Source organism: Apaloderma vittatum, unplaced genomic scaffold (assembly GCF_000703405.1).
Source record: "Apaloderma vittatum isolate BGI_N311 unplaced genomic scaffold, ASM70340v1 scaffold7156, whole genome shotgun sequence".
NCBI lineage: Eukaryota > Metazoa > Chordata > Aves > Trogoniformes > Trogonidae > Apaloderma > Apaloderma vittatum.
In genome coordinates this window covers 35,843-61,100 of record NW_009721172.1, presented here as the reverse complement: position 1 = coordinate 61,100, position 25,258 = coordinate 35,843, and the positions used below count along the sequence as shown (strand labels likewise).

At 37.9% G+C, this 25,258-nt stretch overlaps 1 protein-coding gene across 1 annotated transcript in view; it reads right to left on the bottom strand.

Moving 5' to 3' along the window:
* Window positions 1–25,258, bottom strand: part of INSC (inscuteable homolog (Drosophila)) — a 46,557-nt gene that overhangs the window by 920 nt on the left and 20,379 nt on the right. Inside the window, exons 6-10 of the mRNA XM_009871272.1 lie at window positions 15,720–15,891; window positions 14,259–14,437; window positions 5,017–5,083; window positions 2,193–2,348; window positions 1,457–1,533 (exon numbers count right to left, since the gene is read on the bottom strand). Of these exons, the coding sequence (XP_009869574.1) occupies window positions 1,457–1,533; window positions 2,193–2,348; window positions 5,017–5,083; window positions 14,259–14,437; window positions 15,720–15,891 (651 nt within the window). The remainder of the gene's footprint in view (window positions 1–1,456; window positions 1,534–2,192; window positions 2,349–5,016; window positions 5,084–14,258; window positions 14,438–15,719; window positions 15,892–25,258) is intronic.

Genomic DNA, 25,258 nt, shown 5'->3' with positions numbered 1-25,258 from the left:
TTTCAAACCATTTGGGAACAAATAAAACTGCAAGTTGTTCTGATTATGAGGCTGCACAATACAACTTGCAAGTTACTATTATCTCTAGGAACTCTTACCTTCTTAGAATTTAGTCATTTTCCTCACTGGAGAAAAATATACAGTTATATATCTTCCAGCAACCAGACATGACAGATGCAACTGGCTTTCCTCAATAACAAAAACTGTTTTCTATTAGTAAGGTCTGATAGTGGTGATCAACTTATCTCTGTGCTGTTTGTCAACACAGCGCTAACACAAGAGTTAACCATCTGCTCCAAAATAAAACAACCAAGCTAAAATTACCAAACAGCACAAGCCCTCAGACTTTAGTGACAATTCCTACCAGAGCCTGAAGCAGTTCATGTCACAAGGACAATATTTTTGCCACGTGTTTATCAAAAAGTGGGCAGTTGGTTTCTAAAGTATCAGGAGAAGCAGAATTGTTGAGGCAGACAAGCAGGTAACACGAATTCAAGGAACGTGCAGCCACAACTTCAGCGAGACTGAAAAATCAGAGTCTGGTTTGCTGCCATCACTCTGGCCTCTTGCTCTAGCCATACCAGATTAACAAGCCTTCTCAGCCTGTATGAAGAATAACCACAGCATTTCTTATGCTCACATTCATACTCTTCATCCCGGATGAGTCCCACTTAAGAGAACAAAACTTCCCAAGTGCTGGTACAAAGCTAGTCGTTAATCAAAGCTGTGATAATCAAGTTTTACTTCCACATTTAAAATAACATTATTACTAAAAAGCACTGCCAAACAGTATTCTTCTGTCTTCAATCATCAAAACCTCTCTCCTAGCCCTAGATCGCCCATGTCCCCTGAGCACTTTCCTCTCACAGAACGCTGGGTGAAATCATTCAGCTCAGACAGTTGGCTGGAGCTCCTAGTGCAGGCAGCACAGGGCCAGCAGCTGGGATCTTTCTCCTGAGCAGACCAAGTGTTAACCTTCTCTGGCCGCTCCTTGGCTGAACACTGGACTGTCTTGGAGACTCAGATTAAAAAAGAACTGCATCACAGTGAAAGCAGGAATCCCCTTTCCTCTCTTTGGCCACTTCACATAAATATTTCTGTGTGCAGGTGTGTGCAGGTAAAGGGCTGCTGTCCCTGTGATTCAAGTTCATCCCAGCAAACACGTCGTGAGAGAATCGAATTTAAGAATTACTCAAACCTCACACTCTGAAGTGTTCCCATGAATTTTTTTAGTGCTCAATAACATGAAGATGAAGCCATTTTTCATTATGTGCTTAAATCTTCAATCAGAGGATAAATAATTGACACTGTATAGGATTATGCTTAAGGGGAAAAGTAGGAGACCCTGGCATGAATTTAAAACATTCCTGCAATACATATGCATTTTGAAATCTAAAGGGCTGTTTTTTCTGCATTTTTGAGGATAAGCATAAAAGAATGATTAAAATGTACCTACCAGACAGGCCACTAAAACAGAATCACTGTTATTTCTTTCCGTTGGTGATCTGCAAAGTTTAATAAGGCGAGGAATACCTGAATGCACAAAAGAGTACCAGGAGAAATAATTTAGAAAAACAAACTCCTTATTTTGAGCTGGGGTGTTTTATTAGATTTTTCATACTTATCTTCCTTAGTTGATACACACTCTAACGCAAAGATGATACACAAATATATAAGTGGTTGTCCATGGAGCTATGCTGTTCAGAGCAATCATAATTAATAGTTGTAAAGCATGAACAAACAAATGCATTGCTTTGCCCATTATTGCTATGTAATAAAATTTGGAAATTATGACCCCCATTCTTCCTTGTCATTCCTGCCCCATGCCCTTAAAAAACTCCAGCCAAAAGAGTATGTTTCTTCCTGTTAGATTAATCGCATCTGAACCTACAGCGGTGCAAGTTTTCTGTCCAAGGGTTTAGCTGAAGGAGTGGAGGAGGCAGCCCAGCCCTCTCAGCTGGCACAGTCTGCCGCAGGGATGTGCTGAGTGGACACTGCACCTCACGTTCCTCTGGGAAATGAGCCAGAGAGTCATTTAGCACAACCTCCTCAGTCACTCTCTGGACAGACTGCGTACAGAAGCTATTCCATAAAGTGTGCTGAGCGAGGCTAACAATTTAAAAGAGCTTCTCCTTGACTGGCAGTTCCTCCCTTTTTTTCAGTCTGCCATTTAGCTAGTGATGCATCCTTACAGCTGAGTTTTATGGCTGCATCTGCCACTTCAGGATCTCGGCTGAGTCGTGCCAATGTAACTGCGGATTTCTGTTGGACTCGCTCACAAGCAGCAACTTCTGCAGAATTTCCTGAAGGTGATCTTTCAAAGAGCATTTCCATTAAAAGTTGAACACCTAGAAGGATGTAAGAGACACTGTTATCCCCTCTTCCACCAAAAAACTCAGTGCCAAAAAGTAGAAGGAAAAAGAAAGCTGGGTAAATACAAACCAATTGCTGCCCAAATAGGGCGTGAGGAATGCATCAATGTGGACTGCAATTTGGCCACCAGCATTCAGGCACATCTGATTTGTGCATAACTTTGTCTTCACTAGGAAGCTACAGAACTTCTGGAACTAGAAAATGCGCTAACTCTTCCCTCCTCCAACCTCTTGACTCCTCTACAAGTTGGTATTCTAGATTTCACAAATTTATTTCAGTCAAACTAAAAGCAATTCTTCATTTTCTTCTAAACTACCCTGAAGGGTAGTGACGTAATTCAGGTCTCGACATGAATTTTTTCTTTGTATTAAAGCAGAATAAAGCTAATTTTCTTTTTCTGAGTTTATGTATTTTTCAGCAAGCCTTTAAAATTTCTCATCTCAAACTGTTTAGGGGTATTTTAAAAAGAGGAATCCTTTAATAAGGGAAATGATAAAATTCTGCCTTCAACTTTACTGTGCAACTAACTCTTCACTTCAGAAGAGACAGTGTCATCCATGTCAAAGTGGTTTCACTAACTTACTGTTGCCTGTAGGAGTTGATATTCTTATTGTACCAGCAGAAAAACAGATGACACTGTACTCATTTCTATTTTCTAAATTATTTTAAATGTAAGGACAATTATGTGCTATTAGGCTCCATATGCTATTAGGCATTCAGATTACTTCAGGTAGCATCAGAGGGTTTTAACTGTTAGAACATTTGCATAAATAATTAAGAGAATTAGCATCAGAATCATGCAGCCAGATAATACTCAATTGACATAAAAAAGTCAAAGTTGTGAAGAAAATGCATCTAAATTCTCCCAGATTCAAAGGCTCTTCTCAGTTTGTGAATCTGGCTTCTGACCAGCATCTGATTACAATGTTGGGCAGACACGAAAAGGTTTCATACACAAGATGAGCATCAACCCTTCACAGAAGCCTTGGGGCAAATGGTTCTGTGTGAACTTGCATTACCAAGTGTATCCAGAAAATTCGTCACATTGTGCTTGACAATCCCTGTCTACGTCTCTGCCTGCTGTAGTGTCGATCATGAGTTAGGCCTCGTTGGCATAGCTGTTAGTATAATTTCATGAAGTTCAGATAGTATAATTTCATGAACTTCAGACAAGTTTCTGCTGTAGTAGATGTTTGTGAAATATGTTTAAACACCTGTCCCAAACAACACAAGATGTTTTGGATATTCTCAATCCAATCCTATAAATACATACATCTAGAGTCCTGGGAAATGTCTTACCAAGAGTTTCTAGAGAAGTCTCTGAGTAGGAAAGTCCCAAGTGCCTGCATCAAGGGGCCCAGGACCACCTCTCCAAACTCCAGGAAGAGAGGGACCTTGGACAAGGAGCATGGCAGGAACCATATGGACCTTACCAAACTTTCTCTGACTGCCCCATCCCTCCCATGCAACAAGGAGGCCATAGAAGAAACCACCATGCCTTGCTCCACCTCCACCCTGCACTGTCTTCTACATAGGACAGTGAAGTCAGGTAATTTGTAAAATTGTGTGTATCTGGGATTAAATTGCTTCAGAATCCAGATCCATTCATGTCATCTGGTCTCAAACTGCAACACCTATCCACCTCAGCAGGGACATCAAATGCACGCTACCTCTGTGCACACTTGGACCACATCAAGCAAACCAGTTATGCCTGATTCTTGCCAGTTTTATTCGTGTGCACAGAGATCAAATTTTCCACTGAAATGCAAAAAACATCTAAATGCAATATTACATAGTAATTGGTCAGTTCTAGTTCAATACTCGCTTCCCGATGCAGATGCTTTCTGAAACCACTTCTCCCACCTACGATCAGCCATGCCTGAGATTCAAATGGATCCAAACTCAAACCATTCCTATCCAAACCTTAATTCAGAAAGTGTAGAAGGGATATTCCTCGTACAGAAAAAGCAATATATGTAAAGCTTTACTGTAATTTAATCTCTCTCTCACACACACAAAAAGATGTTTTACTATAATGCTTGGCTACAGACTTGCTGGTAGGTGTATTAATAAGGCAGTTACGTCTTCCTGCATCCTTATCCACAGAGTTACTAACCTAACTTCTCAGACTTCTGGCGGGCCTGTAACAGCTAGGGTTCTTTCAACATAATGAATTTCTCATAATATGACATTTAAAGAAGCATAGAAAAAAAGTAGCAACTGCTGTATAGTAATAAAAATATAATGCTTCAAAATTTATAATACTTCTGAATACCTGGGGAAAAAAATTGACACAAAATGCAGGTATGCATGGCTTAGTATCGGATGATGTCTTTCGATGTGTAAAAATTGCCACTTTATACGATGGCTGTTGAAACACTTTGTACTACCTTGCTTTGTATCGCTAAATCACACACACAGAGTATCAGCAATATGGTCATAAGGTTTTCTAAAGCAGTGATACTATAGTTCAGTTACATAGAACCATCCAAAGGACTCATTTTGCACCCTGCAGCAATGTGCAACATCCAGGAGAGAAAGGATGCAAAAAAGAGTATTACTAGAGAAGCTTTTCTCCTTTACCTTCTCCTTTTCACATTCTCCATAAACAAATACAGAATATATTTCAGCTAAAATACATACCATTTCCTTGAATTATTTCTGAAGCACACTGGTCCAAGACAGACATGTTTGCCAATATTGTTGCCACCTGTTATTAAAAATGGAAAGAAATATAAAGTACAGCCCTACAATTCAGCAATATTAAATAGCATTGTGGCTTATAAAATTGAAATGGCAAAAATATGGCAAACCCAGAAAAAAATAAAAAGCATTCTTGTGGTTGAACAGTCTATTCCCACCTTTTTGATTTCTCAGGGGTCTTTACCTTACATATGGCTGCTAAATGAAATCCAGACAAGAAATAAACCCTCTGTTTCTCACGTTCCTATGCTCTTGCATAAAAGTCTGGCGTATAGAAATCTATGTAGCAGAATTGTTCAATGGTCGAATTGGTAGAAGGAGGAAGATAAACATTTATAAAAATGAACCAACTGAAAAAGAAACCTGGAGTCCTAAAGAAATCAAGCAGGAGCTACCCTCCCTCAGGAATCAATCCTGTAGTCACCTTCCAGCTCAGGCAGAGCTCGCAGCGAAGGTTAAGAACCAGCACAGAGTACACGTTCCATGGCACTAAGTTATTGTTACCTTTCGGCTTCAGGGTTCAGCTGAAGCGCTCAGAAATCCTCACAAAGAATGTGGAGTTTTGAGCCTTCATTCAGGGGAGTATTTAAGGACTACTTTTCTGGTTTTCTGAAGCCATAAGTTGTGAGCATGTCAAAGGACTGACCCAAAATGAGCTGGATTCAAAAATCTGTTTATACATTTCCTGAGCTAAGGTCAAGATTAGGTTTTGTACCAACACTTTGAGATCCTAATTTATGGAATTCCTTATCCAAAATAGAACTGTTTTCAAGAATTGGTGCAACTCAATTTGCTAAAAGTGATGCAGCAAGCTGTTGACAGAGACTGGATTATGTGGAGCTATTGGATTTTTATGACCCGTTCCCTTTAACTGATACAGAATCCTAGAATCATAGAATGGCCTTCTCTCACAGATCCTGCAAAATATTCTCTTTAATTTTATCTTTCAAATAACTTGTTTTCTGCATGCAAACCTATCTCTGTATTAACAGCACATGTGAGAGACCAAATAATCTTAAAAAAATAGAATACAAAACAGAAATAAACTTTCTTAAGAGGTTTTAATTTTCTCTCTTCTAGTTGAGCAAAACTGATCAGCCTCAAAAGTAATGATCAGTTTGAGAACTGTTTAACAGCTTTCTAACGATACTGTCAGTTCACAAACAAGCAAACTTCTTAGATTTAAGTAGGCATGAGATCAAATCAACGTTCTGATATCACTTTGCCATTTTAATAACAAGGATGACTCATTTTTGATGCTGTGACATAAAGGACTTCCACTTTTGAAGGTAGTGTTACAGTGTCATCTCTCTGAATAAATACACTTACTTAAGATGCAAATGAGTTGCTGAAACTCTACAGAGTGACAGGTAAAATATGGTAACTCAGTATATGTCTATGTATTTATTCCATATTAATTATTAACTGTGTTCCAGGCAGAGTGTATATGTTTTCTCATTCTAAATTATATCCTGTTAATGAAAATTGCTTCCTCTATGCAGAATCAGTACCCCATGTGGCTCTCTAAGACACAGATGAAGAATTCAATTAATCACAATTTGAATATATGTCAATTATTCCATTGCTTAAAAAAAAGTTATTTTGTCCTATAAGTATTTTCATACATAAAAATATTTGGTGTGTGTCTTTTGACACCAAAAATTATTGGAGGTTATATCTGTACTTCCTTTACGTCCCCTGTGTTTTGCAATCTATTTATTAACCAGCTTAATGGGTTTATCAGCAACCTCCTCTAGAGTGTTTTATAGAAGACTCTTATCATCAATAACCATCAAGTTCTACCTATATTATCTTTCCAATGCTTAGCAGCACTTGAAAGGTAGTTGAACTACAGGTTAGCTCACTCCATATGGACCGATTTTTCTTTCCCCAAAAGTCACATTTTCTTGTGATGTAAACAGTATAACATGGAACAGCATGATGTAAACCGATAATAGACAAGCTGAATAAATAGTTGACTTTAACTGCTATATTCCCTTATACTTGTCTATTTTCAAATTCAGTAAACATGCAGCTTAACAAAAATTTCCTCTGTAATACAGATGAAAGTTCAAGGAAGTTTAATGCTAAAGATGAACTCTCTAGAAGAAAACACAAACTTAAACGTAGACTCAGTTTGCTTTGAAAAGCAAAACTTCCATGAGCACTGGTATTAATGAAGTCTCATTTCTTTTGGATTTAGAGTTGGTCAAAAACCATACAGATAACTTTTCCAGTAGCATCTTTCCCACTGCAGATCTTTTTCTACCTAATGATGCATAGGCTTACGCTTGTCTTTACCTTAGTGTCTCTTTTCCAATTGTCTGGTTCTAAATTTCCTAAAAGCTTAGGCAGTTTCTCAAAAATAACTGTGAAGTACTATTGCATCAACAAAACAGTTCGGAGGTTATTGTGAGACACAGAGCACACAGATATAGATAGAAGTGATGGCCTAAGCCTCATCTCCACACAGAAAATCAGTGAAAATTACTGAAAAAAATAGATACCAAAATCTCGTTCAGAACTGAAATAATTTTTAAATAATTGAAAGTCTTGAAAACATTTAACATGGAATCTCTACTGTTCAACTGCAATGTTTAGTATAAATTTCATTAGTTGCTCAAGACATCTCTTGTAAAAGATTACACTCCAAGACTATAAGGGACTGTCACCTGAGCCAATTTACGATTCTTGAAATTTTTCTGGATTCTTAAGCCATGCAAGGAACTTGTAGTCAGCTCAAACTATAAAAAAGAACATACCCCAAAGACAGGACACGTAAGCTCTAACCATCCAATAATTCTATCATACCATTAAGATAGTCTCTGCTGGAGCCACTCACAAATTCCAGTACCCCAGCAATATCTTGCTATATGGAATCTGCAGATGCACTATTAAGCAAAGATAGAGATCTTCCAGGAAAAAAAAAAAAAAAGTTGCTTCATCCTATGTGAAATTTTTTAATGAAACATCTGGTCTCACATTCTATTGCCAAACCTAATTCATGACTATAGTGGACTGCCTTAGGAACCATGTGCTGCAAGAGCTGATCCTATCCAGCAGCATTCCCTGCTTCGGCGCCTGTATGTCTGCTAGGCTGATCTCTTCTAGAGCTAGAGCTTGGTCCGTGCATCTCCAATATCTGTATTTTAGCAGAGCTCTCGAATAGACTAACCCAGGCTCGTTTATCCTCCTGTCTCTGTTATCCAGATCCATCAAAAATTGCAGGTGCTTCTCTATGGAAGGACTCTGATAAACCTGGTGGCTGCGGCTTTCTCTGGAGGAACTGGAAGCCCTAAAACCACTGTAGAAATGAACATCTCAGGAAAGTAGACCTGCTAAACAAATAATGAACTAATACATTTGTTTACCACCAGATAGAAATTAAAATATTCAAGTCAATGCCACATGATACACGCTACTGAAAATAACCAGAGGAACTGGCCTTGGAGGTTCATCCCTACGTTCATCACCTACCTGTTAATGTGCGCTATGTACTACACACCTAAACCACGTAGTAGTGTGACGCGGTAAAACACAAAATGCCAGGAATAGAATTCTCAGACCAGCTCATATTTTAGCACATTTTGAAGAGGCACGAACTTATCAAAATAGTAACATGCAGATAGTTCCACCGAGACTGGTAAGATTTTTCACAAGACTAAGAGACTAAGTATTTGACTTTCAGAGCTTAAAAAGCCATACCCCAAATCAAGAAACTTTGAAAGTTTGCCCTTAAATTGTTTGTTGGTGAACTAAGTATGCAGGGGTATTTGTGGGGGAAAGGATTCACCCTTAGGTCCATGGAAAAATTCCCTATTTAATAAAAAAAAAAAAAAAAAGACATTTTTCACAGTTCTCAAATGTCAATCTTCTTGCTAGTCTCGCAGTTGCCCTGGAAATTAATCTAAAACCTAACTAGAAGTCTCTATTTCTATAGGCAAAATAAGTAAACAGATAATAAACACAGATATTTCTCTGTAGTGACAATATCATCCATTATTATAAAGTTAGCCAAGCTAAACTTGTTGGTCACTACATTAACCAGTGGACAAAGGTACTGGATGTTGGTTGCAGAAGTGAAAACTAGATGAAAATGTTTGGTTATAAACTAAGATTGAAACACTGAGGGTGTAAATCTCAAAAGCTCTGGTTAACAAATCTACATCTAAATCTAAATCTCACATAAGTGGCCTCTTTGATAACCTTCCCTTAACAGAAGATTTAAGATGAGGTGAAAGTAATTCTCATTATTATGAAATCAGCTACTTGGGAAGAAAGATGCCATAGGATTTGAAGATGAAAACACACCTTTTAGCCTGTTAAAGGGGCAATATATTCCACATTTGAGGGTCACTTCCCTCCCCTGGGGCAGGTGTCTGCAGAGGTGGAAGATGTGATGCTAATATACCTTAATAAAGGAACACTGTTCAGTAAGCTTTCATTGACAGTCCCAGTATAAATTGAAAGACACAGTCTAAAAATGAGAATTAGCAAGTAATTTAATTGAGTGGCAAAGTAGATCAATATAGGTTTGTTAATTCTCTTAGTTAATTATTCCTTTAAGGCTGATTCATCGCTAAGTAAAATTAATTTTTCTACATATTATAAGAGTATTTTGTAATTTGTTCAAATAAATGACATGAGGATAAATCAGAGTGTGTCTGCAAAGTTCCAGATACCCACCTTCAAAAAAAAAAGGGGCTTCTGAGAACTAATGAGAAGCAAGATAGAGTCTTTTTTTCTGAATATAAATTAAAAACATCTGAACTTCACAATTCTAGATCAATTCATGGGGAAACATCAAAAGAGTACATACAGCAGGAGTCAAGAACAGGTATTACATAAAGTCTAGGCAGAAGAATCTTTCAGGATACTATTGAGTAGCAGAAAAGACCTTGCTAAGAAATGTCTAAAGATTTTCTGCGGGGCATTATATTGCTTAAAATAGAAAGCTTAATTTCCATTGCTTCTGATAGCCATTTCTGTGGTCAAGAATTCAGTTTTCTTCCTTAAAACAGGATAATAAATATACACAGATAAGCAGATCAACAACTTTTTTTGTCACTGGACTGGAAGAGGTGAACATCCCCATAAAATAATAATAGCGATTAGAGAGAGGATCTACTTGCAAAGCCTAGATCCACTCTGAGATTGCATCACAGAACTATAATCTTTGGAAATCTGAGGCAGGGCAACAGACTAAAACTAAAGCAATCTTACTTTTTGGAATGAAGGATGTCTTTGCTACATTTTTATTTACTTTACTTCGTATTTCTCGCTAATCTAGCTAGGGAGTAGGCAGAATAACCAGATTCTCACATTTTTTGTTTTAGAGAAGCGCACAGTAAACATCCTCCGTGGGGCACATGGGGAATGGACATGTCCCATAAATCAAGTCATACGGTTCTAAAAGAGTGATGGAGCTAGAGTGTGTCTCCTCCCTTCTGAGGCCAGTCTTCCACTTTTCAGATGAAAATCCAAGGGAGAAAAAAAAAATTACCCTTCAGACTTTCTTCATGGTGTTAGAAGGCTTCTTAGGTTTTGAAATTGACTCGATCAAACAATGACACCCAAGACAGATGCTCTCCCTAGAGCAGAGCACAATTTTCCCTAAGCTAATCACAGTTGTAAGAAACAATTTTCCTTGTCTAGCTAGTCTAACTGGAACCAGAGTTTGAGTATGTGGGAGACAACTTAGTTTTCTCCATTTTAGAAGAGGCAGAAAGTGCAGAGAACTAATTCAACTGTCACTAACTCAAGCAAAGTGCTCAGGAAGTCACTTCTAATGCCCCTCTAGAAGGCAATAGCTTTCTGCTTGAGGAGGAAAAAGAAATAAGAAACCATAATCTGTAGAAACCCCTGCGCTTGCTTACCTGCTCAAATCAAGACTGAAACCACAACCTTCACCTAGGCAGTGATTCTGTTTTGGAAAAAAAAGATCTGTGGCAAAACTCAAGAGGCTCTTTGAAATCTGCTCTCTCATTTCCTGAAGGACTGAAGACAAAAAGATGACAAATGCAGCAAAACGCATACGTAACCATCTCCCACCTACAGCTCTATGCTTGGTACGGCCTGCAGCAAAGCCTCTTGCTTATAGTTGCTGCAGTAAACAGCCCAGCCTGATTGTACCGTGAACCTGGCAAGGCAAGAAAATACAAACTGCAATGAATTGTGCTGACATACCGTATTTCCTCTAGAGAGACTTTACACTGAGTAAGGGCAATGTCTGCCCAACTTTACAGATGATTAAACAAAAAGGCAGAGAAGTTAAACTGCTTCTTCAAAATCAGAGCAGCAGCAATATTAGGAATTGATCCCGGGAACAGAAACCTCACCACACTAAGTTAGCAAAGAATAGCAGAGTTCTTTACCTGAGCTGAGATTCTACTCTTCCAACTGAACCTCTTGCTTTGCAAGACCTGTTAATATACTTCTCGTTAAAAGCACTGCTCTCTAAGCCTTTCACTGTGTGTTAGGCAACATTTAAAATTCAAAACTGCTTTATGTTAAAGTGAAATCTCTCTCTGCTCTCCTTTTGACCCTACCATGTAAGACAAAAAGACAACAAAAAGGAAAACACAAATGCCCTGGAATGAAAAAAAAAAGGAAGAGCAGAGAAAAGGATGTGGAACCTAGAGTAAAAATAGTATTAAGGCTTTAAATCTTAAATGAGGCAGAAGGTCTCAACTTCAGAGCCTACAGCATCTCCCTAACACCAAGAAAACAGGGAAGTACTTGGCAGAAAAAAAGCAGCAACTATTTCCATTTTCTCCTTCCAACTTAAACGACTTTTTCCGCCTCACATTTTTTGAAACATAACTCACTGATAGAAATAACCACTTTAAAATGGATGTGTTCACTGCACATTAATTCTTTGTCTGCCTGAATAAGAGAAGATCAGAAGCTGTTAGAATATACCTCCACAACTTCACAGGTAAGGTGAGAATACTAGCAACACTGAAGAGACAAGTGGGAATGCAGAGAAAAAAATATTATACATAAATATACTGCGCACAAATATACATATTTTGTATTTTTCAGTGTAGAGTCTAAGACGATACTTAACGTCCGGAAGGCCCTGAATGATGAGGATTTTGGCTAAACCCTTTGTATGACAGTGATTAAACTCTATAAAGACATCTGACTGTATACATTACACTGCTGAATTTAGGCATGAACTCTTCTGAAAGGATATTTTGATGTTCCTTACTTTGTTTCATAGCTTCAACATTTAGTATAGCTTAATTCTAATTCATCTATTTCACTGGCCAGGATGACTTGAACATTCAAAATGAGTCCACCGAAATATATTCCACAATAAAATCTTGAATCAAAATTTTTCCAATTCTACTCAATTTTAATCTATGTACCCTTAGACAAATGTCTACTGGCTGGGATATAATCATATGTATAATAGGAAAAGCCAGTAACTATCTTATGTACCTAGAAGGAATTAAAGCACATATATCAAAAGCAAAAAAAGGCAATTTAAAATACCCTTGTAAAACACAGTATTGTAGTGTTGCTTTTCTCTCTCAGTGCATTTCAACACTCACAGCTCTTAAAGATGAGTAGCACTCAGATTCCACCTGAACATCAGGTGCTCAGTAACAGAAGAAGACAAGGTAGGATTTTATAGTCCCCATTGCTGCAGAAATAACAAGGAGTCAGCTCAGAAACTTACTGTAGCACACGGAAAACCTCACACCTTTCTGACCTAGTTTTTCATTCCAAGAAGGAATGTAAAGGGTTGTTGGGGAAGAAATCTTCTCAATTCTTGGAAGGAAGACATTCAGTTCTCTGTTTCTCTAGCTAAGGAGGTGTCCTGCAAGCTGCAAAAAGCCTGGAACTGACCTGCTACCTAATAAAGTCATACATATTTCTTTAAATGTCTGCCTCCCTCATAAATAGAAGGGGCTTGCTATGCTATCCACAGAGCAAACTGCAAACTTACAGCTGACAGCAGAATTAGGATGAGGGCATAAATAAATAAGGAAATTGAAACTAAGAAGGTGTACAGGAGGAATTAAAAAAAGAACATGGAGAATTGTACATATGTAATAATAGAATGCAGCCATGTCAAACTCCACAACTGATGTCCTTGATTTTGTCCAAAGAGCAATATAGCAGTTATGGCTTAACTTCATTTTTTCCATAAATACTCCTGAGCTGGAAAACTACTAAGCACTATTAATAAAAGCTAACGCACCCCTTGTAACCCCTCTAGACCCCACTAATCCATGCCTACAGTCCCATGTCCTGGCTCCTATCAAAGGGTACACAGAATTTTCTGTGACAATGCAGATCTCAAGTCTACCAATAAATCACATTTGGGCTACTGCAGAGGTGGGAAGGGGAAGGGCTTGTGAGGCCCTAATTAAGGATTTTTAATTATGTTCCTAATGTCTCATGAACAAAAGTAGGTTAACGGAGCTGACTAGCAACCTCCATCCCTTAGTAATAACTACTGAAACCCTCAAGCCTCATGCTTATTAATCCACTAAGGCAAAATTAATCACTGAAGTCCCAAATCAGCATTGCCTTTGCAGCATCCCTTTGCATGGCAGTACCTGAGAGGAGCCAGAAGAATTCCCTCTGACCTCATCTGTGCATTAGCATAGGCCTTTAACCTTCTGTGTTTCTTTACTAAAAAAAAAGGGTGAAAAAAGAAAGGGAAGCGCAAAAGTATGCCAGCAGTATTTGCCAGCAAATCATCTACCATGCGGTTAGGACTTGATCCAAAGCCCACCGACGTCAATGGGCTGAGGATCAGATCCTTATTCAGCTTTTGGAGCCAATTCATCATTAAACTGACAATTGTATATTTAGGCTGCACTCTCCTTATATATCTTACTTGCCTCAAAGCTCTGCCCAGTCAAGTTTTGACTATCTCCAAAGGTGGAGATCCCACAGCCTCTCTGGGCCTCTGTGCCACTGCTTGGCCATCTCCATGACAAAAAAACGCAGATATTCTAGTATTTTAGAAATATGGAACTCTGCTTTTTTTTGTTTTCTGCAAAATCAAATTAAAAGCTGTCATATTTCATAATTATGATAATAAAAGGAACAGAGAGAGATAAAAAAGAGTCCCATATTGAAAAGAACCAAGAACGTTTGGCTATGTCAAAACAGATCTGAAACCTGTTGACTTTTACACAATTTGCTGAGAAACTGCTCACCTGATCACGGGAATATGGAGTATCCACTATGTGTTTGTCTGAGCATGCTGCTAGAAGAATCTTCATTGCATTTAACTGGAGCAGTATTTCACAAGCCATGGTATCAAAGAAAGTAATATTGGCAAGAGCTGCTGAAGCAAGCAGGAAAACTTCACCAGATGAGGCTTCTTGGCACAGTTCTAGGAATATAGAAATTCAGTTGAATATAAGTCATTACTTCATTGCAAAAAAACAGGGTTAGGTGTTTCAAAGCATTATTTAAGCATCTGCATCTTGCATTAGTAATCTTAGTACCTAAGACCAAGTTCATAATCATCAAGATAAAAAGACAAACCAAACCAAAGAAAACCACGTTAATTTTGTCAATTACATAATATCATACAATCATAGAATCATTCAGGTTGGAAAAAATCTTTTAAGATCATCGAGTTCAGCTGTTAACGTAGAACTACCAAGTCCTCCGCTAATCCATGTCCCTAAGCGCCACATCTACACATGAGCCCAAAACTGAACACAGGATGCGACGTGCAGCCTCATCAGTGCCAAATATAGGGGGGCAATCACTGCCCTGGCCCTGCTGGTCACACTATTGCTGATACAAGCTAGAAAGCTATTTGCCTTCTTGGCCACCTTGGCATATGTCACATTGTTAGGGTGCTTTGTAAATGATATATTAATGGTAGGCACCTTCATTTGAACTACACAAGCAGGGAAAGATGGTAAATATGAACCTAGACACCAAGTGTTTCTAACATTCATCTAACTAGTGTAGCATTCAACAGAAAATATTCTACTGATCGCTGTTCAACGTAAAAGGATATAGCTAAATAAATGAAATATAGAGGGCAGAAGGCTAACAGTAACTGATCCATAAGAGAATAGTTCTGCGCTACATCTTGTTCTTTAGAACAAGATATATATACAAGTTGCTTATCTCTAAATATATTTCTCTATAGTCAAATACCATCTTGCATATTTTATGGCTTCAGTAAGAAGTGCTGAAGACACAGCTACCTTTAATTCCTTGCACACATCTACTTTAACTAAGATCTGAATCAGCTGGTAATTGGATTTCAGTATGGTTTAAAAATTAAACATATTACAGTAATTCAGTTACTGAGGTAGAAATATTACAAGGAAACTGGTGTGTGATTATTGCAATGACTCTTCCAAAATTACATGTGTTCTATTTTTAATGCTTACATTTCTTGGGCAGAGTATATACTACTAAAATTCCTGTGGAACTTAGACAGTGACAATCAGGAAAATGCTCTGCCTGCTAGTATATTCTGGATAGGTTGCTCAGATTGCCCCTGACCACAGTATCCTTTAATAACCTGGAAAATCGTTTCAAAAGAGACAGGTCAGATGCCTTTAGCAGTCCAGCTTCAATAGAACCAAGCTCTGCACAAGTTAATTTGACCTGCTGGATTCAGGACAGAAGTCCCATAAAGAACTTACTGACAAGTGCTGTTAGAATTTCTTCCATGTTTTCCAGAAAGCTGCTGAGATGCTGAGTGAAAGTGAGATGTGGAGATGTGATCTGTGCAATTACTGCTGCTGCTTCTGCATGAGTAGCTTCAGAGTGGCTGTTATCAGTAAGAATGTCAGTCAGGCACAGTATCCCATCAACCTATGGAAAAACAACAGGTGTAGGCTGGAAATACTCCAGGAAATACTTCTGCAACCAGAGATGGGTTTACAGTTCTCATATCTTGGCTGTGGCAAAACTATTCAGTTTAATTTCAAAAATGACTTAACTTGACGGCATTTGCAACACAGAAGTTTCAATTTAGCAAATACAAATGAGTTCAGCATAAAAGTTTGTTGACCAGAAAAAGATCTTGCATTTCCTTCTCCCTTAATATTTCTGCTGAATTGATTTTGGTCAAACAAACAAGTCTTTTCTGACAGATCTCTCAGGTTAAACACCAATCCAAAAAGAAGCTTTGATAAGCAAATCCTAACTGCTGCTATGCCACAGTCTAATTTAAGCATGAATTAAATTAATACAGTAATTAAAATCTTTAGACAAATAAAACTAATGCAACTACAGGTACAGTTTACAAATGATCAGAGCTTTTACAAACTTCACTGTGTAACTGTTTTATAAACTGGCAGTATTTATTTATTTATTTGAAGTTCTGAAAATGTGTGGAGTCGGGTGTCTTACATGTTGCCTGGACACTTTGTAAATACAAAGAGGAGTTATGAAGGCTTAGCGCGAAATACACTTTAACAATCAAAAACAAACTCACATTTGTGTTGTATACTCACTAAGACACTTTCTTAGGTCTGCTGTCCAGACTGCATTGTCTGTCTATTCAAAAATTCCCAAGAACATGCACATTACGTCCTATCCATTATCTCCACAAAGGGTATTTAGCAAATCTCCTACTCGCAGTTTTGTTATTTATTAACGGAGAATGTTAAGTTACCTTAATTACTTATTCTGCAATGGGCATGGATTAAATTATCTGATAAGCACTGACAGTTACTGCACACAAGAAAAGCTCTCAGATAGATGGGAGCAAAAATTACCCTCCAAAAGATCATTCACTGGGGTGCACTTTTTAATAGGCAATAGACTATATCATGGGAACTCTAATAACATAGATAAATACAAAAGAAATTATATCTCTATTTTTCCTTGGATTACAAATGGGATTTAGTAGAGAAGCTCAAGTACTGGCAAAAAGAGGAAGAATAAATTTTCAACATTAAACTTTTTCTTGACAAGCTTTCAACATTAATCTACCTACAGCAAAATATTTCCTCCTAGTTATGGCAGAATTCTACAGCTTGAAACAGCAGATTCACATAATTCACTTGGCTTCAAGGTATATTAATAGATCTCAGTGTCAAGAATTAATGTATGTCCTCACAAGATGATTTAGTAGCCAAAGCGTGCTAGACAATATTATATGCAAACCCCCAACTTTGTCACCTTGAAACCTCTCCAGATCACACCTTGTCTGGGGTCTGAGGGATGTTAATAACAACAGGCAGTGTAAAAAGTTAAATATATTCCAACACATTCAAAAACTACTTCACGAGAGACTTCTATGATCTTCTAACAGGGTACAGCACTCTTCAGCTCTAAATTTCCTGGTTAAAATCCATTTGGCCAACTTCTATTCAATGACCTTGACAAAATTACTTTAGAGTAGTTTTATGCCATTTCGGAACAAGTAATGGTTCATGAAAGACAGGTACAATCACATCGTTAGATTTTTCCATTGCTGCTGACTGTTTGTATCTTCACTATAAAATACAGGTTTCTAACAATATAGAGCTGCACTTAACTTTTAAGTTATATATTTGATTTTTTTTGTTTTTTGCTAGGTGATTGGTTTTGGAAACTGGGAGTTGCTGAATTGTAAATAGAAGTGGATATAAAGTTTTATACAGCATAAATACAAAATACGTCTTCTGGATCCGCGAAAGCCAGCACTAGTTACTTTTTCTCTTTTCTACTCAAAAATAAGTAAAATACTAACAAATTCAGCCTAAAAGTTGCTCTATACACTCACCCATCTTAAATATAGTAAATAAAATAATTCTACTTCAGCAGGCAGCCTCATTTATAAGTGTCTAGCAATAAATTCTAAAATGACAGGGGAACAATCTAATAAAAGCACTTTAACATCCAAAAAGAAATTGCTGCTCAAAGCATTTTTATAATTAGCTTTCACACTGAAAGGAAGTTTGGATGGCTGCCCTGTTTTCTGTTTAATTTTGGTGAAGTAATCAGCTAAATGTCAAATCTGTTCATCACCTTGGCAATACAAAAGAACCAGTTAGCCAGATAACGCAAACAAATGAATTCCATGAATGCAACATGATGCTGCGGAGTTCCTGCATTTGAGGAATGGTGTTCAGTAAATGCTTGATCACTAATATTTCAATATTGATAACTGGAAAAATGCCAGGAACTGATATTCTTGGGAGCATAGCCTTGTTATAGAGACTTAATCCAAGTGACAAAATAAATGTGTGATCACTTTACTGCATAGATCAAGTCTTCTGAAAGGAAATAATGTCTTTTTCTCTGGAACAGGAATGAGTAAGTTCTGGGGCAGCCCTCTTTTTTCTTCAGTATACTTGTTCTTCCTCCTAAAAATATTAAATAAATCTAGGCATCTGTTAAAGATACCAGTACAGAACTTGGGACGAATTGTATTAATTATGTCATGATTTGAAATATTACACACAACAATAGTCGTAACTCTCTGCTTTCCACAAGGAAGTTCAAGGCAGGCTCTCCAGGGCACTCCGTGAACTAAGACCCATCGACTTCTTTCTAATAAGGTCTGACTTCATTTGTACAAAATGCTGCTGAAGGTCTTTTCTTTGAGGACTGATACTAAGAGTAAGACAGTCTTTTAAAGTATTGTTTCTGCAGTTGATAAAAGAAACCAGGAAATGCACCACTATTAGCCTAGCAGCTCACATATTCCAACTCCCATAAATCATAGTTTATTTTGCTTCAAACTACCCTCTGCAAACATTGGTGGACAACCCAAAGATACGTTCAAGTTTCCTGATCTACTCCTCACCTGCCTCCGTTTCTACAGGATAGCTACTGGGTGGCTACAAAGGGCAGAAGGAAAAGACACTGCAAAGGAATTCACTTGCACTTACTTGGAAGTCATCTGTAGTACAGATCCTACTACCCAACCACTGTTGATGTTCATTGAGTTGGGATGCCTTGATAAAACAAAAGGAAAACTACTGAGTACAAACAGGCACAGTGGCTTGGGGGAAAAAAAGATTCTAAATGGCTTTTGTATTCAGTATTTGTTGTTCTCCTATATAAAAGCTAAAAGACAATCACAGTAACAACTGTGATATCTGTAATCTCAGGAGTATACAAGAGTAGAGGAGAATTACTTGTGTTCACACATGGTAAAGTTAGAGATTAAATTCTTCAAGTTATGTGACACATGACAGAAGTCAAAGGTTTCTCAGATTCTTTTGCTCTGCATTTTAGAGGGCTGGATATACTGGCTTGTTTTTAAACTGCAGGAGTCTGTTCCTATTTGTAGGATTTTCTTGATATCTACATTACAAATTCCAGAAAGTATATGCTTGTTTCTTTTTAATAATGGATAAGGCTTTATATATTATACTTTGGGGTCTGAATTTCATTAAAAGTAAGCCACACCAACACATAAAGGACTCAGCAACAAGATGAGAGGACCTGTCATATGTTATGTAAGAATGCTGAATGAGATACTGGGACCTGAAGTCTGAATTAGTTTTTTTTCAGACATTAGTAGTTTTCACATAGCCCTTATTTTTATTTACCCCGGGGGATCATAGTCTGAGCAGCAGAAGAAAAAAAACCAACACCTCAACTTCTCCTATAAACAAACAGGGGCTCCAGGGCTATGCATAGCAGGGCACTTCAGAAAATGAGATGTGCTCACTGAAAAAAACATGCTCCGATCATCTAGTTTTAAATAAATAATGTCACAGACACTTCATTGCATGAGGGCATATTCTCAAACGCCTGGTGTCTGGCATTTAAAATCACTCTTTCAACATGTTTGATTACTTTGTATCATTTAGTTTTTGGTGTGACATCACGGATTTTATTTTCAAGAAGTGTCTGTTAGTGTACCTCTTCTATAAGGAGAAAAAAAAAGCCTATGCACACCAGATTTTTTAGAGGACCCTCTTCATCTATTACAATAATGAGAAAGTGCCTCTATCCAAAAAGCGCAGCATGGAGGTCACAGCCAGATAATCAGCCATTATCAGCTAATCTAACTCCTCACAGTGTCTTTTTTTCTCTCAGGAAAAGTATCTGGTAATCTTCCTGTTGGAATTTTGAATGTGTTTAAGCTACACCTTAACATGAGTATGCTAAAGAGCTAATACAAGGTATTATTATTATAGTTGTTATTGTTATTATTATTACTGTAATTTCACGTACATTTCTTCTCTCATCAGATTAAAATTCTTGAACAGGTCATTGTACCATGAAGTTAGAAATAAACATAACCCTGCCCTGTGCTCAGAGCGTGACAATGAACACACCACACCAGAAAGTACAGTTCCATTAGAAAGGCAGAGAGTGTAGATGAGCAGCAGAGATAGTGCAGGATTTTGCCTTTTTTGCTGTTACTTTATGTATGAGATTCTGCAAATGCATTCAGAAACAGATTCTTTTCCAAACAATTTTCCTGCAAATATTTCTCATTTCAATGGTCTAAGTTAGTTTAGCCTAAAAAATATTCAGAGTCTCTGAAATGCAAGGCCCCTACAGAATCTGAATCACATGTACACTAATTAAGCGCACAGTAACAGTAGGACATTTATCTAGTAGAATATATTAAATATGTACAGCAACTTGTTCAGAAAATTTTTTTTATGACTAAATTCACAGTTGCCAAAAGTGACTCAGTGCTTCACCATGTTGCTCTTTCTAACACTTTTTATTGCTTTTAAGAAAAGCACTATGAGGCACCAGGTTAATATAATTGTTTGCGACATTCATTACTTCACAATGGCTGTCCAATTATTTTAATAAATTAATTTAAATAAATTAGCTCCAGAACCAGCCTTGCGCATGCCAGATTTTTATTGGCAGAAAATTTTTACAAGCAAGTTACAGAGCTTTATGATAGTCATTTATAATGAAAACACTCACAGCACTGTAGCTGTAAAACTTTTAGTGAGTAGCTCGGTAAGACTCCACTCCTGTTGTAATAACAACAGAGGAAATTGCTACTCTTATTCAAACAAGAATTTCAAGAAAGTAAAAAAGTAGCGGTTTTCATCTGGTGAAAATTGATGGAACTTTACTGCAGCAGACTCAAACCATTTGGTCCTAAGATTCCTCTCCTGACAGGAAAATACCCTTTGGTCTCCTACAAACATTGATTTATTCCTATGACTTCAGTGGCAATCAAATAATTTCAGAATTGCTTTAAGCATAGGAAATTCAAGTTTAAGATCAGCTGTTTGCATGGAATCTTTATTAGCAGTCAGAGGTCTACTATGATCCATCAGGTAAAATGATCTCAGAGATTTTTCTCTCTATTAACAGCCCCCAGTACTGCTCTTTGGTCAAATATAGTCACTATATTGCCTCTGTATTAGAAAAAAATAAGGGAAACAGGAAGAGACTGAGCAAAAGGAATATTTTTACAAGCTGAATTTTGATTTTTCTTCCACTTAATATCATTTGCTGCCTTACCAGGTCTCAACATAAATAAGCATCTTTATCGAGAATAACAATGTTGCACTGAGGAGGAATAAAACCAGAAATTTGGTTTCACTTTCAATAGAAATTCTTTTTGCAGCAAGCAAAGATAGCTACAATGTAGCACTTTGACAGGAGCAGTTCCAACCTATATTCAAAAAAATAATTGCACGTTAGGTTTATCTTCATAAACCCATCTTGCATCAGAAGACTATGTCAGAATTCACTGAAATTGAATTTACCTAGTGAGTAGATTCCAGCTTCGATAGCCCAGGAGCTTCTCTGCTTACATTAGACAGAAAAATGTGTAAGCATTATATTATGGCAAAGATAAAAACTCAACTTGCTGTATTTTAGCTAAGATGTGGCATAGAACTGGGATAATAAGTGTGTAGTTGAGGAAAGTGCCAAATCATGTTCTGATTCTGTCATCTAGTCACTATCTGTTTTTCTGATAGCATTTCTAATCTGTGAGTCAGTTCGTTCACACTTAGAATAATAGGAGAGATGTTATGACAGAAGGAACCTAACAACTAGCAAGTACTAAATATTAGAGTTCCCCAATAACAGTTAAAATGCCCTTCACAAGCAATTCCATGTTCCAAAGCAATCTAATCCTCCAGACCTGTAAGCCCAAGCCTGTGCTAGAAGTTCCACATCATCAGGCTTCGTTCTGCCACCCACCAGTCTGTAAATAACACAGAGACACTGCAGCTCTCCACAGAAAGGCACTGGGCTTCCCCCGGCCCCAGGAGAGGCTCCCAGGATTAGGATCTATCCTCTTTTGTTTCAGCAGAATGCAGAGATAAGGTCATGGGGGATCTAGAAGAGATACTAGAAAAGCATGACAACTGGAAAACAGGAGTATAAACATGTCACTCTGAAACCAGAACTACTGAACCCTTGCGGCCAAAGAATTTAAGTTTAAATCAAAGTATACCAAACTTCTAGAAAGAGTTCAAGCTCTGTTAAAGAACAAAGAATCTGGGAGGAAGAAAATGCTGTTTTGAGCCTCACCGCGCCTTGCTAGACACTAGAATGCTAGAATGGAATAGTGGCTTCCTAGATTCTCTTCTGAGACCTGCTTGCAGCACACTCTCCCTTTCCAACAGCACTAACAAAGAGAATAAGCGTAACTTGCTTGAGAATCTATTTTAGAATAATTCAGATTGTAAATAATATATCAAAAGGGAAATATTTTTACAATGTGTCAGCTCTACAGCTGACATAGAACAAAAGGAAGAAATAATTGTAAATCTGTTTCTAATTGTATTAGGATTTGAAGCTCTTCCAGGCACCTCTCACAGTACAGCTGTGTCCAGCTCTGCAGTGCAGCAGGTACAGCCCCGGTCACATTCTTCTCACCCTTGGGAAGGTGCCGCAACAAGACCAAGGTAGCACAGTAAGAAATGATGGTGACTGCTAGGGAAAAGCCAGTGTGAAGTCTGTGCTAAAACACTCCTATTTTTCACCAGAGATGAATTCAGCACATTTTTGAAATTTACTTTGTTTTGCTATACAAAACAAGGCTCGGTAAAAGTAAATTATGGAATTGTGTTTCTGTTCAGAACAGCTGACCATAAACCAGCCTGCTTAAAAAACAATTTACTTAGTCATCTATTAATGAGCTTGAATAACAGATATTTCTTTATTCAATTGTAAATCTTGTTTCATGTTACTGAAAAGGTCTTTGATTTTTATCTCCTTTCATATCTCTCTACGTTATTTTGTCTTTCCCACAACTATGAAATAACATTTATTGCTTCTGTTTAGGATTAGAAGTCAGCACTCATAGCTTTCTTCAAAAACTAAGAGGAAAAAGGAAAGAAAAAAGCTGTCACCATCTCTACTTAAAATGACTTCCTTTTCCATTACCACTTTCAGCAATTGCCATACTTGTGTCTTTTTTTTTTTTTGCTGTGAGAAAAATCAATTGTAATTACATGAGTACATCTCAATTACCTGTCACTTTTCAGGATGAAAGTCTTCATCTGATTAATCGGACTTCTCTGTCCTAATGCCTTCTCCAATGCCCTAGGTGCTTTACCTTCTTCATGCATTCCTCCTATTCTCCTCTCTCACGCACCTTACAATCTATCCAGGCTGCTGCACCGAAGCCCAGACCATGACTGAACCAGGAACTGTGCTTTCCTTCCGTTCCCCCTTGCCCCCGCGCACACACGCTGCTTCACTTTCTCTCCAAGCTTCAGAGGCTGATGCCATCGCTGTTCAAGCAGTGTTTTCAGGGCAGTAGGACTGGTGGGCATTTTTCCTCCACTCCCCAGTATACTCTTACATTAGATATTACTTAAGGTTTTTGACTCCATGCACCTGAGCAGAGGGTCTATCCTGTGGGGAGAAGGCCTTTGCATTACCCAGAGTTTGTTGTGCGTAGACAGATAAAAGCTCGGGGTGGGAAGAGGGGGTTAGAGAGCATCTGTCCATGTTAGTGGCCGACCCAGCCCTAACCCGCAACAGCCTGCCTGACAGGTAAGAGTTCTTGATTTAGGTGAACAGTGAAATTGTGCGTAGCTTTGATCCTCATAAATGTACTTTCCCGAATCAGTGCCCACAGTCCTAAACTTGGGGTAGAACTGGGTAAGCTTTACCCAGCAGCAACAGAAACTTTGCTCTAATTCCAGTCTCCACTGGGTGCCACTATTGCATAACACAATGCATGGATTATGCTGCACGAGTCAACAAATTGGCAAAAACGACTTTCAACTTGCACTTCAATCTCATGAAGTTTTCAAACTATATTTAGACAGTTATCGCTCATTTTTATGTCCTTGAAATACCATGATAACCATTTTAGAGTCAGAAATACAAGAAGGATTTGATTCCTCCTAGATCACTGCAGCTAAAAGGCTTAAGCATGACAGTGCTCAGATTCCTTCCTGAATCTCAAATAAGTCTTCAGCCCTACGAATGGATCTGTTCCTCCATGCTGACTGATAATTAACTTAGCACCCTATATCAACTTCTCTTTTTTAACCTCTGAGGGGACAACAATCACATGGCTCTGAGCAACCTGATCTAGTCGAAGATGCTCCTACTCAGTACAGGGTCCTCTAGGGTGAAGAAGAGAAGGAAGGACAGAAGGAATGATATGACAAACCAGGGAAATCAACAGAAGCACATGGCAAGAAGACATAATCTTAATCGGACCCATGGTTTTTTCACAGCCAGATAAATCAGTGACACCATGCAGCAAAACAGAGCTGTAGTGCAGATCTAGTGGCAGCAGACAAGCCCTGTAGTCTAGTCATTCCTGCATCACTAAGAAACTCACAAATAGTTGTTTGTGGCTACAGAGAAACAGCAATTAATTTCAAAAGGTAAACTGTCAAGTTTAAGAAATTCATCCATAAAATAAATAGGTAAACTGTCAAGTTTAAGAAATTCATCCAGGGCGGAAAATAAAAATACTTGTGAAAGAAGATTGAGACAGAGGGAGCATTTAACTTTACTACGACAGGCCTGCTAGGGCTCTCTTCTCAGCGTGCAGGCTGTTCATCAGACATGGAAAACTCTGCAGGAATGACTATCACGCATGGTCTTTCCCATTATGTCTACTTACTGAATCATATTAAAAACAGCAACAAGATAAGACAACTATCTACCTGCTCTTTAAATTGATATGTGGCTATTAGACATACGTGTGTGGACGTAAAGGCAACGTCACAGATGGGATGAAGAACAGGTTTATAAATCAATTTGTGCTATTACAGAACTGGAAAATACCTGTCTTTCCCAATAACAGCTGAATTGAAAATCTGTCAGCAGG